The 15,089-nt window shown below is 51.6% G+C and overlaps 2 protein-coding genes across 6 annotated transcripts; one reads left to right on the forward strand and one right to left on the reverse strand.

Moving 5' to 3' along the window:
* Positions 1-5,383: 5,383 nt before the first annotated feature.
* On the reverse strand, positions 5,384-9,839 carry Cdipt (CDP-diacylglycerol--inositol 3-phosphatidyltransferase). The gene is made up of 6 exons (XM_041667142.1): positions 9,269-9,839; positions 9,039-9,173; positions 7,507-7,660; positions 6,917-6,998; positions 6,504-6,585; positions 5,384-6,408 (listed from the first exon to the last, which is right to left on the reverse strand). Exons 1-6 carry the CDS (start codon positions 9,309-9,311, stop codon positions 6,263-6,265), a joined length of 642 nt encoding a protein of 213 aa, XP_041523076.1. The 5' UTR covers positions 9,312-9,839; the 3' UTR covers positions 5,384-6,262.
* On the forward strand, positions 9,736-13,870 carry LOC121458029 (putative protein T-ENOL). Of its 5 annotated transcripts, none has more exons than XM_041667143.1 (6): positions 9,736-9,868; positions 10,669-10,756; positions 10,979-11,132; positions 11,334-11,367; positions 11,561-11,618; positions 13,586-13,870. In XM_041667143.1, the coding sequence occupies exons 2-6, from the start codon at positions 10,673-10,675 to the stop codon at positions 13,619-13,621; spliced, it is 366 nt and encodes a 121-aa protein (XP_041523077.1). In that variant the 5' UTR covers positions 9,736-9,868; positions 10,669-10,672; the 3' UTR covers positions 13,622-13,870. The 5 variants fall into 5 exon arrangements, with proteins under 5 accessions (XP_041523077.1, XP_041523080.1, XP_041523078.1 ...); XM_041667144.1 differs by lacking the exon at positions 9,736-9,868 and adding an exon at positions 10,043-10,244; XM_041667145.1 differs by lacking the exon at positions 9,736-9,868 and adding an exon at positions 10,043-10,165.
* Positions 13,871-15,089: the final 1,219 nt, after the last annotated feature.

Here is a 15,089-nt window from a genome sequence, read left to right on the forward strand (position 1 = left end):
TGGGGCAGCAGGGTCTAGAGCACACTCTGAAGCCCCTGGTCTTGGCTCTTAAGGAGCGTTAGGGTGCCCTCTTTCCTATCTGCCCCCCCAAACTTTATCCCAAACTTGTGAAGGACTTTTATTTGGTGAAGTGATGTGGGCTCTGTTTGGAAATACCAGTGGGGGCTCCAGGCGTGCCGGTTTTATGCCAGGTGGGGTTTTAGATGTCAGGCTTGCCCCGTCACCACTGTGGAAGTCAAATGATCCGAGAGTAGAGAGAAAATTTTGTCTCCATTTCCTGTGTGGCTCTGAAGGGGACTCAGCCTCTCTCATCTCCTCCCATTTGTGAAGTGAGCCCGTGGTTTCCCAGTTAAGCAAGGTTAGCGATATTGTTTTTGTTCCTTTTTCCTCACAGAGCCTTCTCTCACGAGTCTTGCCTCTTCCCCGAGTGGCTTCTGAGGTGCATTTGTGTGGTAGGTGTCTCTGCTAAAGCCTGAATGAGGCCAAGGGTCTGTCTGTATTAACTCCCAGCCCCGGGCCATTCTGGCTTGGCTGTGTGTGTCCCTAGCCCTGCCCTCCCCAAGCTTTTCCTCAGGAGAACTAATTAATTTAAGGTTCTTCAGCTGGTACCTGCTGTCTGTTCCGTGTTGTGTGATACCGCAGGCCTCCGGGGATTACCACGGGCCTCCGGGAAATAGTGAGCTTGTACAAGGCGGTGTTTCTTCAGGCCTCAGCTATCGGCTCCCAAAGCTGTCTTTGAATGTGCAGCACCTTGAAGAACTTCTGCCTCTGTCCCTACAAGTCACCAATCAAAACCTGTGACTCCCTTCTCTTCCCTGCCCTTGTGATGTTTATGGGAAAAGACCCCCTGTACCCTCTCCCCATGTCAGAGTGTTAGGAAGGACCCTCACTGCAAATGCACCCCAGCATTTCCTTCCTTTTTTTTTTTTTTTTTTTTTTGGTTTTTCGAGACAGGGTTTCTCTGTGGCTTTGGAGCCTGTCCTGGAACTAGCTCTTGTAGACCAGGCTGGTTTCGAACTCACAGAGATCCACCTGCCTCTGCCTCCCGAGTGCTGGGATTAAAGGCGTGCGCCACCACCGCCCGGCTTCCTTCCTTCTTTTCTTGCCTCCTTTCCCTTCCTCGATCCCTTTCTCTCCCCATCATCCTGCCCCCTCCCTTCCTTTCTTTTTTTTTTGTTTGTTGTTCGTTTTTGTTTTGTTTTGTTTTTTGAGACAGGGTTTCTCTGTGTATCTTTGGCTGTACTGGAACTCACTCTGTAGACCAGGTTGGCCTCACAGAGATCTGCCTGCCTCTGCCTCCCGAGTGCTGGGATGAAAGGCATGCGCCACTATCACCTGGCTTCTTTCTTTCTTTGAGACAGGGTCTGACCATGAACTCACAGTCCTCCAGCCTCACTGTCCAGGGTGTTACGATCACTGGCATGTGTCACCTGCTGTCCCCCAGTTTCCCCTTCCCTGTGTAACCCTGGACCAGACAGAGGCTTGCTGCTGAGGGAGACCCCCACACGTGACCATTCCCATTTTAGACTGCAGTCACAGCCCCCCCCCAGGGAGGCCTGTCCCCCATCCCCAACTATCTTCTCCCAGCTGCCGTCCCTTCAGAACAACTATTCATGCCTCCTCTTCTCACCTCCCCCTCCCCTGCCCACTCTTTCTCACCTCTCTGAAGAAAATAGAAGCAAACTGGGCAGGAAGGCTCTCTCCCTCCCAGCAGCAGACCGAACAGCTGAGCTGCCTGTGCTCACCATGGTGCCCACCAGGGATCCTCACCTCGGGCCCTAGACCCCACTCATCTTGTCCTGAGAGCTGACTCTTAGGCCCATCATCTCCTGCCTCGGCAACCAGCAAGTCTTCCTCTCTTTTGGGCCCCCATCATCATCCCTGAAATCCTTCAACTCTATGACACATAAAACAGGTAGAAGTCATTCCTTGTTAAGAGCATATGAGTCTGAGTTTGGATTTCAAGCACCCATAAAAAATAAAATAAAATGAAATAAAATACCACTGTGGTTGTGTTGCAAGGCTGTAACCCCAGCCCTGAAGGTTGGAGACAGGATTGCTGGGGTTAGCGTAGCCATAAAACTGCAGGCTGTAGTCCCTGTCTCAAGGGAATAGGATAGGGTTGTCTTCCTCTGACCTCCACACATGTGCATGCATCATGCACATGCACCCCACAAAAAACAGAAGTGCTCCCCGAGTCCTACAGCCCTTCCTGTCTACCTCTCCTCTTTTTCTTCCCAGCAGATTTCCCCAGTTCTCTGCAGTCTCAGTTCCCGCTCCTCACTGGTTTTACAGACTGTCCTCGCTAGTGTATCTCCACTTGTTTTTCAAATTAGGGTTTCTCTGTCTGGCTGTCCTGGAACTCACTCTGTAGACCAGGCTGGCCTTGGACTCCCAGAGATCCACCTGCCTCCTGAGTACTGGGATTAAAGGTGTGTGCCACCACCACCCAGCCTCTCCACTTCTTTATAAACATACATACATACACACACATTTTTTTTTTTTTTTGAGATAAGATTTCTCTGTATAACAGCCCTGGTTGTCCTGGAACTAGCTCTGTAGACCAGGCTGGCCTCGAACTCACTGAGATCCACCTCTCTGTCTTCCAAGTGCTAGGATTAAAGGTGTGAGCCATCTGGCTAAAACAAAAACAAAGAAACCACCTTTTATTTATGTCCGTGTGTGCCTGTGCATGTTGAGCATGGGTGCCTGGGAGGCACTGGCTTCTCTGTTAGGCATGGCTGTGAGCTGCCTGGTATGGATGGGGGCCAGGACGGGATGCCGAGTCTCTGTAAGAACAGCAAGGACTTCTCCTTGCTAAGCCATCTCTCCAGCACTTGGGGTGGTTTCTAACTACAGCATGAAATGAAGACTTGAGCACACAGAGGATCAGCAGACTGGGAATAGCCATTGCCTGCCCTCTCCAAGACAAGGCCGTTGCATGGAATGCACCTCTGCTTGCATGAACTTGTTCATTCAGCCTGAATGAGCATAGCTGATTTCTAGGAAATTACTATCATCCTTCTGTACCCATGGAGGGCAGGTTCCAGGACACACAACCCAACATGGAACCCAAGATCTATGTCCACCCATAAAAATACCAGTGTAGTAATTGTGTATGACCTACATAATGCTCTCACACACTTCAAATCAGCCCTACATTCCTGCAGTGTCTCACCATGCAGATGCTACAGAGCTAGCTGCTATACCGTGTCATACGGGAAGAATGACAGAAATAGTGTCTGGACAGGGCCAGTAGACACGTAGTTCCTTTCCCAAATATTTTTCATTCAAAGGTGGTCAAATCCCCGGGGAATCCCTCATATCTCCAGGGCTGGCTAAACTGCACACACGTGACTCCACTCTATTCCCTAGACCAAGTATAGACTCGAGGACTAAACTCCAGACTCCACCCCTCCAGATCAAGGGCCTCTAGGTTCTAGGCTGTAAATGCCAGCCCTGCGCCTTGCAGGTTCTTCCAGAGTGCAGTCCAACCACTGAATGGAAGACCAAAGGTCCCACACTGACTTCAGGCTCAAAGGACACAGAGGCCCGCTCTTCTGTGCAGTGATAGCCCTGTCAGGCTCCATCCTGCGACAGGGCATCCACCCCCTCCTTCCCATTCTCCCTGGGAGGAGGGCAGTTAGCTGTGTTCCATATAGCAAGGCTGCTAGTATCATCATAAATGGTTACAGCCAGAGCCCTAGAGTTAGACGGGGCTGTGGGAGAAAGAACTGCAGGACTGAGAAGACCCACTGGGTGGAAGCCACGGCTACTTCCAGGAGGACCCCCTCACCCGATCTCCCTCCTCCACCAGAGCAGGCCTGATGGGGTCGCTAGACCACATGAAATGAGATCAGCTTTGTGTGGGTCAACATTCTCTTCAGTCGGTCCAAGAGCATCCTGCACGCCCCCAAAGATGAGAAGAGCTACCAGCGCTGGCATTCAGTCATGGCAGGACCTGGTCACATCAGGAAGTGGACAGTCCATGTCTCAGAAGCCTGCTGACGTGAAACATCAAAGAGGGCAGGCCCTGGAGCCAGACCGGCTTCTTCACCCCCCTCCGCACCACCCCCAAAGGCGAACACATCCACAGTAGCCATCTCATTCAGAGAAGCATGGTTGGAAGATGAAGTGCGCATGGAAACAGCACTGTGAAATGAATCTTCACAGAAGAAAATAAATAGAAAGGCCTAATGTCCGACTGAGCTCCTCAGGCTGCTCAGCTGGCTGCTGGGACCTCAACTCTCACCAGCTCCCCTACATCCCAGCACTTAGTGTTCCAGACGCATAGATCAAGATCTATTTCAATCTCTCGTGATCTCTGGACGCCTGCCTCTGGGCTGTTTATTCTGCCAAGAGCAATCACTACCCCACCCCCCTGCCCCCAACCGATTCTCACCAGCTATCTACTTAAAATATCAACACCCCATCCTACTGGATGTAGTGGCACATGCCCAAATTGAAAAATCTAAAGCCAGGAAGGTTCTGAATTTGAGGTGAGCCTGGGCTGTATTAAAAACTTCAAAATCGCACCTGAATGTCAGCTTCCTCAAACACAAGCTGGGTGAAACAGCCCAGCTATGAAGAGGAAGGAACAGGCAATGCCTGACAACAACCCCAACCTGGGGTCTCACACTACACGCCCAATAGACTTAAAAAAGGTAGTGTGACTGGCTTATTGGCACCTGCATATAGTAATCTTAGTAGGTGGGAAGTGGAGGCAGGAAGATTAGGAGTAAAAGGTCATCTCAGCTTCCCAGAGCAATTGAGACCAGCCTGGGCTACAGGAGACCTTCTCTCAAAAAACCCCAAACAAAGCAATCTGGTGCCAGGTAGTGACACCCGTAGATCTGGTGACTGAGGTGGGAAGACTCATTTGAACCTAGGAATTGTGCCAAAGCCAGGTAGGATATAGCAATACTATTTCCAAAAATTCAGTGGGTATGGTGGCACATCCAGGCACTCAGGAGGCAGAAGAATTAGGAACTCAAGGTCAGCATGTGAGACCACCTCAAAAACAAACAAACAAACAAACAAACAAAAAGCCTTGGAGCTGAGAGATGGCTAAGTGGCTACGAGCATTAGTGGCTCTTCCAAGGGACCCAGGTTCAGTTCCCAGCACCCACATGGCAGCTCTTCACTGTCGGCAGCTTCAGGTCCAGGGGACCCAACACAGACATGCAGGCAAAAACTAATGTACATAAACCAAAAAAAAAAAAAAAAGCCAAAACCAAGCCTAAACACAAACCCTTAAGTTGACATGTAAGAATGTAAACCCAGGACCTAGGGGCCAAAGCAGGAGACCAGGAGTTCCCGGAAGCACAATGGGGGTAGGGGTCTATGCTATAGGTGGCCTAAGGACCATGCTGAGAAGACCATCCATCTTTCCATGAGTATTTATTAAGCAGCTACCATACACCAGGCTAATTTTCACTCTAGACAGAGACAAGAAAGACGTACGACTACCCTCAGGAAGTTCACACTTGTGAGGGGAGAAAATACCAAGGTTACAATGAAAGTGGCCAGCCAGGGACATAGAGCAAGTGGGCAGAGACACTGTTATAAACCTGAAGAGCCGGCAGGGCTTCTCTAAGGTCACTGGAATGACAGGGAGGAGCCAGCCACCTTCTTTGGGAAAAGCATCCAGAAGGATCTTTTATACCCAGTTCCTTTAACCCTAGGCCCTCATCTAAGAATGTCTCAAAGTAAACAAGTCCAAAAAGTGTGAAGGTCCCCCTTTTATTATGGAGGCTTCCAAAGCAAGAGGACAGGATAGAGGAGTCTGTCTCAGGGAGGATCTAGCTGGCCCCTGGCCCCTTCCCTCCCGGGCCTGGTACCCCAGGCTTCCTTGGCCCAACGGCATCAGTCTGATTTTTCTGCCTTTTGGGAAACCTGGGACCCCTAGGTCTCTCTCCCTCATGTGTCCCCAAAATCTCAGGCCAGGCCAGACCCCAGGGCTGAGCCAGCGGGATGTGTGGCAATACCCAATCCTCAGACAGGCCTCCTGGAGTGCCAGTGGGATGGGCGGGGCCTCCTGAGCACTCTTCCTGCTTTGCAGCACTGGATCCTTGGGGTCACAGGCATGGGTCTGGTCCTCAGGATTAAAGACAGTGACAACACCCAACCAAGGCTGACCCCCATCCCAGGAGGTTAGGGAACACACGAAAAAGACATGACACTAGGACCTCTTAGGAGGAGGAGAGGAGCCGTGTGGCACAGCTGATGCCCAGAGCAGGCGGGCAGCAGGGGCGGGCATGAATCATTTCTTCTTGGCACGGTCTGACGCATCCAGAGCAGCCATGTTTCGCGCAGCTGTGACGAGGTGGATGACACTAATGATGGACTTGAGCAGGGCGATGGGAGCCGTGATCCAGAGGCCCATTCGGAAGAGTCCCACAGAGCCAACTGTGGGAAGACAAAGAACGGTAGCAGGGGAGATCGAGGCCTCTTTCTCCCCAGGCAGGGCAGGGTGGAACCTCACCGCCACCCCCTTTTCCTACCTAGCGGTCCCTCGGAGAAATTGAACAGGTACAGGAGGCAGTAGAAGAGTTCATTTCCAGCACACAGGGTGAACAGAGCAGGCTGCACACAATACAATACAAGGCTGCCTAAGATGCAGGGCCATGTCCCTACGGTAACCCACAGGGACTTCTGCCAGACAGGAGAATCTCAGCCAGCTGCACACTGCACCTTCCTGCAGACATCTTCAGCTGCTCTCTGTCTCTCCTTCTCCCTCCCTCCCTCTCTCTCTCTCTCTCTCAGTCTCATTCTCACTGACACCAGGAGCCCTCCCGCCAGTTCTCCTTCACCATGCCTCAGCCTAAGGACCACTGCTGCTCAGCTCTCCTGACCGCGGCCCAGCCTAAGGCTCTCTGTTTCCACATCAGGTAGGGGAGGGGCAGGAAGTGCTCACCCTAGAAGTGTAGTAGATGCGAAGCACAGGGTTCCCAGAGAGGTCGATCATCTTGTGGCTCTCACTGCCTCTTACCACAGAACTAGGGGAGAATATGGCAAGACTTCATGAGCTCTCACTGCCACTACATCTGTCCAGTCATCCCACCCAACTGCCTCTACTGTCTGGCCGAGCCCTACATTCCCCAGGTGGGGGCAGTCAGGATTAAATGTCCCACCATAAGCACCCATGCTGCTCCCCACATTTGGAGCCAGGCCAATGCTAAAAATTGCTTAGGCCACCTGTACGACAAGCCCACTCAGAAACAGCCCTCACCCAGGGACCTTTCACAAAGCAAAAATTGAAAAAGAGGCCTCCGCTAAAGACAGAGGCATGATGGCATACAATTCCAGCACTCAGGAGGCAGGAGTGGGAAGACTGCCATGAATTTGAGGCCTGCCTGGGCACACACTAAATTCTAAGCAAGCCTTGGGCTGCTCTCTCAAGGGGCAAAGAAAAAGGAAGACACCTCCCAGGGATCCTGAATCATCCCTGTCTTCCTCCCACTGTAATATCTTCCCCCCATCAGCACCTCCAGCTTCAAAGCAGACCTGTGCAGATGCAGCCAGTGGCTGGCCACGTCTAGGCTCATGCTGAGCTGGAAGAGAAGAGTGGCCCGAGGGTATAGCAGGGCCAGGTTGACCAAGAGACACATGGTGGAACAACGGTCCGTCAGCATGTCAAGCATGGCCCCGAACCGGGTTCCTGAAAAAGAATTAAGTTGAAGTATTAAGTTGGAAGGGACTGTTTGGTCCATCACTCGGGGTCACTTATGAAAGGAATTTAAAAATGTCTACCATCGCCGGGCGGTGGTGGCGCACGCCTTTAATCCCAGCACTTGGGAGGCAGAGGCAGGCGGATCTCTGTGAGTTCGAGACCAGCCTGGTCTACAAGAGCTAGTTCCAGGACAGGCTCCAAAACCACAGAGAAACCCTGTCTCGGAAAAAAAAAAAAAAATGTCTACCATCTACTGCTTGAGAAGGAGGGTAGGCTGCTGTCAAGAGATGGAGAGGCCAGAAGGACGGGATATGAGGACAAGGAATGAGGAGGCCACGGCTGTGGCAGGAAAGCTGTTGGCGGAGCAGAGAAGCCCCATCTAACCCAGAACCAAGCCCCCCAAAAGGCAAGCAGACCCCAAGCCTGGGGGCAGTTTTAGAGATGGCTCTGGAGAACACATTAATGAATTACTCAGCAATCCAAACACCACCTGCTTCCCCCACCCAGCTCCAACCCCTTCCGGTATCCCTATTGTCTGTGACTAGCACATAGTAGTCCCTAGTAAACACCTGAAGAATAGAATTTTATTTTCTTATTTATCTTTTGTTTTATGGTATGAGTTTTTGCCTTCATATATGTATGTACACGTGTTCCTGATGCCCACAGAGGCCAGAGAGAACACTGGACCCCTGAAACTGGAGTTATAGGTGGTTGTAACCCACCATGTGGACTCTGAGAACTAAATCCAGGTCCTGACCAAGAGCAGCAAACATTCTTTTTGTTTGTTTGTTTGTTTGTTTTGAGACAGGGTTCTCTGTGTAACAGAACTGGAACTCCCAACTTGTAGGCCAGGCTGGCCTTGAACTCACAGAGATCCACCTGCCTCTGCCTCCCAAGAGCTGGAAATTACAGGGCTGTGCCACCACCCAGCCAAGCAGTAAGCATATTTAATTTATCCTCTGAGCCATCTCTCCAGCCCCAATGACTTTTATTTTTGTAGGATTTTGCTGTGTAGCCCTGGTTCACCTGGTACTTAATATGCAGTCTAGTCGAAGAGGACTTTTGACTTGGAGCAATCTTTCAGTCTGCCTCTCCAGGGCTGGAATTACAGGCGTGAGCCACCACGCCTGACCCGAAGGGAGTTTATCCAGAGAGACCTCTTCCATTTACACCACTACGCCCGGTTTAGGTCACACCCTTCCTAAACCGTGAACAGCCCTCAAGAGCAAGCTTAAGTTCCCCCTTGCAAATTCCTGTCTTGTTTTCTTAGAGACGGGCATGGAATACTTCTGAGGTCCTGGGAAAGCAGGAAAAGGGCAGGGGGCTGTTGGGTCCCCAAGCAGCGGTAGTGGTAGAATTCTGTCACCTTGATTAAGGGCTCGAGCTGCGTGTCCATCGAAGGCGTCCAGAAGTCCACTGAGCAGATAGAAGGAGGAGGCCGTGAAGGGGCAGCAGGGCATGAAGTAGAAGGAAATGATGGCGAAGACAATCCTGGCATAACCTTGGCATGGGAAGGGAGAGGGACAGGTTGTGATCGGGGAGCCAGCTCATGGTCCCTCGCCCTCCGCTGGTGCTGGGGCCGCAGAGAGCACTCACCGATGAGGTTAGGCACGAACAGGAAGATATTTTCCTCTGGCATCTTGGCGGCTCCCCTTGTCGCCCTGGTCCAGCTCTGGAGGTGCAAGGTCTTGTCCCAGTCTCACCAGTGCGGCCTCACCTTTCAGCCCGGGACATCAGCCGTTCCACCTGAGCCCTGGGCCCAGTTTCCCCACGCGATCCCAGCTGTTAGAGCCCGCAAGGTGCCAGGGCGCGGGACACCTCTGGGCGCAGTTCCCGCACACCTGGTCTTCCGATGGGCAGGAGCTGCCGTCTCCAGCAGCTGGCCCCGTTGCTGGCTGCGCAACTAAGCTTACTCTTCTGTCGGGGACGTTAAGAGCATCGGAGGAAGGAGAGAGCGGCTTTTAAATATAAATAAATTAATTAAATAAATAGTAGCTGGGCCCCTTTAAGGCCGGCCTGCTTCCTTTTCCTGCGGGCGTCCTTTGGCTTCGGCACGTACCAACCAACGCACAGAGGGAGAGGTGGGTGCCGAAAGCCATCCGCCAAGGAAGGTACTGCCAAGGGAGAGGCAGAAGAGACCTGAAAGGGAACCTGCATTCTGCCTTTTACAGAGGGCACAAGCTCCTGGAGGCAAAGGTACGGCGGTGAGATCCCGACGTTCCGAGTCTGAGCCTCCCCGAGAGACGGGGTGACTTAGTACAGCCCACATCGCTTCCCCGCCCGCTTCGGCCGCAGTCGCGACCGCGGTCGCTTTCCGGGACCCAGGCTGGGAAGAGGTGGCTAGAGAGGCTGGGGCGCGCCTGCCGCTCGCTTCTAGCGCCGCCCTGGTGGTGGGAGGATTAGAGCCCAGGTTCCGCCCTACGTCATCTCCCAAATGCCTTGAAATAACGCTGGGGTCACCACCTCCAAGGAGGAACTTGGAGAGCAGCCGTGGTACCCTAGGAAAATGTCTTTAGTTCTAGAACCACTAGTCTCCTAGCAACGGAACTATAGAACCTCCGCAAACATTTAGGTCTTTATAGCAACCCGAAGCAGCGTTTCCCTGGCTCTCCCTCTTTCCAACCTTCCTCCCCAACTCCAACTCCCTATCCCCTGAGGCCAACATAGGGTCTCCCCTTAGACCTCTCCGTATCCCCTCCCGCCGAGTAACCCAAGATTTCATCAGCCAGGTTGGGGGGCTGCATGTTGGCTGCCTTGCCTTAGGAAGGGCTTTGGCAGAGAAGAAGGAAGGGCATTGGATAGAATGGGGGAGAGAGTTTTTCTGAGAGCCCCTCCCCTCAAAGTTGTAGGCAAAACAACCAACTTTTTCAAGGACAGGACTGAGACGGTGTTCGAGCTATAGGCGTGGACTAAACCTGGGCCCAGGGAATGGTGTGAGATGGGGTCTGGGAGGAAGTGGGCTGGTTCCTCAGTCTTAACACAAACTTTGTTTCCAGGGTGATGGCATCCACATCTGCCAGAAACAACGGAGAGAAAAAGGACAGCTGGCCATCTCAAGCTGCGGCCGCTTTAGGTGGAGGGCAGGTGAACAACCATGGGATGTGAGAGGAGAAGGGAAGCTAGGCAGGTACTCTGGTTCCGAGCCACGTGCCTTTGTCCTTAATCCCAAAACCCCACAGACTGCGTCCAGGGTCCAGGGCCTCCCATCTCAACCGGCTAATACCAGATTCCTCAACCGCAGGCCCGCAGCCTGGAAGACACCAGACCTGTGGGAGTTTGCAGGCTCAGTTCTAACTTCCTTTCCAGAAAGTCTCATTATCCCGGTCTGAAGAATTCCTGAGCCAGATCAGCGCAGAACTTACAGATGAAGCACTATTTATTGCTCGCTCCCAGGTGAACTCTGTGCCCACCAAGGAAATGCAGACAAAAGACCAAGGGACTCAGATATCATCTAAACACGGTGAGCTCTCTCTTCATCTAGGGACCAGTTCCTGACCTCCCAGGGAATCTGCCCAATTTTTCCACCTCAATGCCAGTCCTAGGCACATTCTAACCCACTCATTCTTGCTAGCCAGCGGCCCCCTTATCCCCATCCACTCTAGTCCCAACTCCTTCTCACCATGGGGAAAGTCACTTCTCTGACTGGGGCCTCTCTTTCCAGTGGTCTTCACCAAGACCCGAGGCACAGACACCCGGTGAGTGATGCTCTGCTCAGGGAGGAGGGTGAGGAGCCTGCAGGGGGTGGGGTGGGGGTGGGGGACAGGAAGAGCAAGGGTTTATAACATCTCAGCAGGGTAGGGGAGTTTTGAGCCATACTGGTCTATTCTATTCCTTCCTGGTCCTGCATTTTGTGATTCTCAGCCTTCTCTTTTCTTCTGCTGCCTCCAGCTCTGACAGAAATCGCAGCCGCACCAAGGCACACCTTCTGCCATCTCCTCGTGAAAAGGTTTGTGTGAGGTCATTCAGTTACAGCATTTCCAGTGTCCACTGTGTGCTGCTCCCTGTGTTTGGAGTCTGGGACACAGAATGCACAGGATAGACTCAGCCCTTGAATTCAGGGCTTTGTTGGTTTGTTTTTGTTTGTCTTACTATGTAGTTTAGTTGGCCTAAAATTTGCTAGGTAGCCCAGGCTGGCCTTGAACTCACTACGATCCCCTGCCTCTGACTCAGTACTAGGATTAAAGGCGTGCGCCACCATTCCCAGCAGAATTCAGTTTAGAATAAGGCCAGGCCAAGCTAATGGCTGATGACAACATAATATGGAATGCTACCACCTAAGAAGAGAAACCAGTAAGACTGTGCCTCATCCTCAGGTAGGCTAGGAAGCAAGGTATCGTGGAGCTGCCCGAAGAAGGAATTTACCTGAAGAAGAATTTGCCAGGGAGGCAGCCCTAATATGAGTATTCTAAGCAGCAGGGATTGTGTGACCCAAGGCATAGAGAGGTATCTTAGTGAGCAGCTTGTATGCTCTGGGGCCTGCCAGGCTTGGTGGTACACACCCTCAGTCTCTGCTCTGGAGGCAGAGAGGGTGATTCCTGTGAGTTCAAGGACACCTTGGCCTGCACAGTTAGTTCCTGTACACTCAAGGCTACATAGGAAGACCTTGTCTCAAAATAAACAAATTTAGGAAATTAGAAATTATATATATATGTAACATACAATATATGAGAGATAATAGAAATATACAATATATAATAGAAATTTTATGTATGGGGAAACATATTTTTTTTTTTTTGATTTTTCAAGACAGGGTTTCTCTGTAGCTTTGGAGCCTGTCCTGGAACTAGCTCTTGTAGACCAAGCTGATCTCAAACTCACAGAGATTCACCTGCCTCTGCCTCCCCGGTGCTGGGATTAAAGGCGTGCGCCACCGCCACCCGGCTGGGGAAACAGAAATTTAAAAATTTAAAAACAGACAAATAAAGAGGCTGGAGAGATATGGCTCAACAGTTAAGAGCATTTGTTGATTCCCCAGAGGACCCAGGTTTAATTCCCAGAACCCATACCCATATAATGGCTCACTACTGTCCCTAACTCCAGTTTAGGAAATCTGATGCCCTTCTGGTCTCCACAGGGACCAGGCACAGTACTCAAACCAGTATTCAGATCTATCTGCAGGCAATTTAAAAACCATTTAAAGCCTGGTGTGGCACACACCTTTAATTCCAACATTCAGGAGGTAGAGGCAGGGGGGATCTCTGTGAGTTCCAGGCCACCCTGGTCTACACAGTGAGTTGCAGGTCAGCCAGGGTTATATAAACCCTGTCTTAAAAAATAAGTATATAAATAATAAATAAAACTTTAATATAAAAAGTAGACAAACCAGTCAGTGGTGGCACAGACCTTTAATCCCAGCACTCAGGAGGCAGAGACAGGCAGATCTCTTTAAGTTTGAGGCCAGCCTGGTCTACAAGAACTAGTTCTAGGATAGGCTCCCAAGCTACAAAAAAACCCTGTCTTGAAAAAAACCAACCAACCAACCAAACAGCAGACAGATGTAAGATGGAAGTGGATGGACGAGCTGAAGGAGTAGCAGGCACATGGTGAGTGGGAGAATGGATCTGTTGACTGAGCATGTGCTAAGTAAGCACCTGCTGTATGGCAGGAAGCACTGTCCTGGGGTGCAGCACTGAGCAAAACAGAGCCCCCGCTCTCTAGAAGTGGGAGAGGAAAGATAAGTGGGGGGAGACAGGTGAGTAATGAATGCGGAGCAGGTGAATGGAACTGAAGGATGGGGAAGGAACGGTGGATAGATTTGGACATGGACGGAAGGAGGATGTCAGTGGGTGTGTGCGTGGAGAACTGGAGCACGGTGCTCTATTCTGGGTGGTCTGTGGCTTTGGATGGCTGCGTGAAGGAAGGAGAGACAGGCTCCTTGAGTCTGGAAAGCCAACAGCTCTCCCTCTCTTCCAGGGAGTGCTCCCCAATAGCCTGACGACTGGAGGATGAGTCCCACCCTCCCCAGTGCTGCTCTCTTGGCCTCGCCCTCCCCCACTTTGCCCCTCAGTGAAAGCCTCAAAGCCCCTCCTTTGCAACTGGCTAAACACCTCATCTTGGGAGGAACTCCTGCTCACCAGCAATGCTACCTTTGAAACCAACCAAGTCCTCTGGACCAGCTGCAGGACTCTCCATCTTCCATGGGCAATCATACTACTGAGGAGAAAAGGTTTTAATAAAGAGCCAGGGACCCTCCCTTCCCCTCCAACATCAGGAGTGTTCTGGAGTGGCTTCTGGAGGGGGCGTGCTTTCTTCCAGAGGGCCATGGTGCATGTCAGCGTATGCCTGGAATCCAGTTGTTGGCCACCTGCTGGACCCAAATCTGTTCTCTAGCACCTTGTGGCTAGCTAGCTACAGCATGCAGGGGGCCACTCTGCTGCCAAAGGAGGGCCTTCGCTGTCGCTTTGGGTTCTGAGGACCAGGCCTCTGCTTCTCCCTCTGAGCTTTTGGGAGTCTCATGTCTATGAGAACGTGCTGACTTGTTGCTAGACAGGAGGTGAGGTAGAAGGCCGGAAGAAGCTTGGCCACTTCTTTGGCCGTCTGAGAAAGGCCATTCACCTTTCTCAATCTAAATAGAAAACTGAGTGGCCTGGCAGTGATGGCGCATACCTTTAATACCAACACTCAGGAGGCAAAGACAGGTGATCTCTGTGAGTTCGAGGCCAGCCTGGCCTATAAGAGTTAGTTCCAGGACAGCCAGAAATAGATAGTAAGACCCTGTTCCAAACAAAACAAAACAAAAAAAAGAAGCCTGTGCTATAGCAAGACCATCTAAAAACAATAATAGAGGCAACACTCCACAGATCATCAGGAGAAAGAACAGCACGGAATACATGAATGAAGCCAGGCTGCAGTGGCGCACGCCTTTAGTCCCAGTACTTGGGAGGCAGAGGCATGCAGATTTCTGTGAGTTCAAGGCCAGCCTGGTCAGCAAGAGCTAGTTCCAGGACAGGCTCCAAAGCTACAGAGAAATCCTGTCTTGAAAAGCCAAACAACCAAAACCAAGAACACATGAATGTATACAAACATTTTCAAAAGGGGAAACTGCTCATGAAGTGAATGGAAGGCTCACTGCTCCCTGGGTCTGTGAAAAGGTGTGGACAGTACGGCTCTTCTAGCTGGGGGAACCTAGCAAGAACTAGCGGAGAGGTCAGTTGTGCCAGCCAGCTCGCTACAGGGGCTGAGCCTCAAGCCGGGCTTGTTTTTTTTTTTTTTGGTTTTTCGAGACAGGGTTTCTCTGTGGTTTTGGAGCCTGTCCTGGAACTAGCTCTTGTAGACCAGGCTGGTCTCGAATTTACAGAGATCCGCCTGCCTCTGCCTCCCGAGTGCTGGGATTAAAGGCGTGCGCCACCACCGCCCGGCTGCCGGGCTTGTTTTGAGACAGAGTCTCAGTATGTAGTTCTTGCTGGCTTGGAACTCA

Source organism: Microtus oregoni, unplaced genomic scaffold, assembly GCF_018167655.1.
Source record: "Microtus oregoni isolate MIOR12 unplaced genomic scaffold, Mior012 000016F_ref0000370, whole genome shotgun sequence".
Classification (NCBI taxonomy): Eukaryota; Metazoa; Chordata; class Mammalia; order Rodentia; family Cricetidae; genus Microtus; species Microtus oregoni.

Coding starts and splice junctions, on each gene's coding strand:
- Cdipt (XM_041667142.1), bottom strand. CDS start 9,311: ATGCCAGAGGAAAATATCTTCCTGTTCGTGCCTAACCTCATCG. Junction 9,174..9,268: donor GTTCGTGCCTAACCTCATCG/GTGAGTGCTCTC, acceptor TCCCATGCCAAG/GTTATGCCAGGATTGTCTTC. Junction 6,409..6,503: donor TTTCTCCGAGGGACCGCTAG/GTAGGAAAAGGG, acceptor GTCTTCCCACAG/TTGGCTCTGTGGGACTCTTC.
- LOC121458029 (XM_041667143.1), top strand. CDS start 10,673: ATGGCATCCACATCTGCCAGAAACAACGGAGAGAAAAAGGACAGCTGG. Junction 11,368..11,560: donor ACCCGAGGCACAGACACCCG/GTGAGTGATGCT, acceptor TGCTGCCTCCAG/CTCTGACAGAAATCGCAGCC. Junction 11,619..13,585: donor TGCCATCTCCTCGTGAAAAG/GTTTGTGTGAGG, acceptor CCTCTCTTCCAG/GGAGTGCTCCCCAATAGCCT.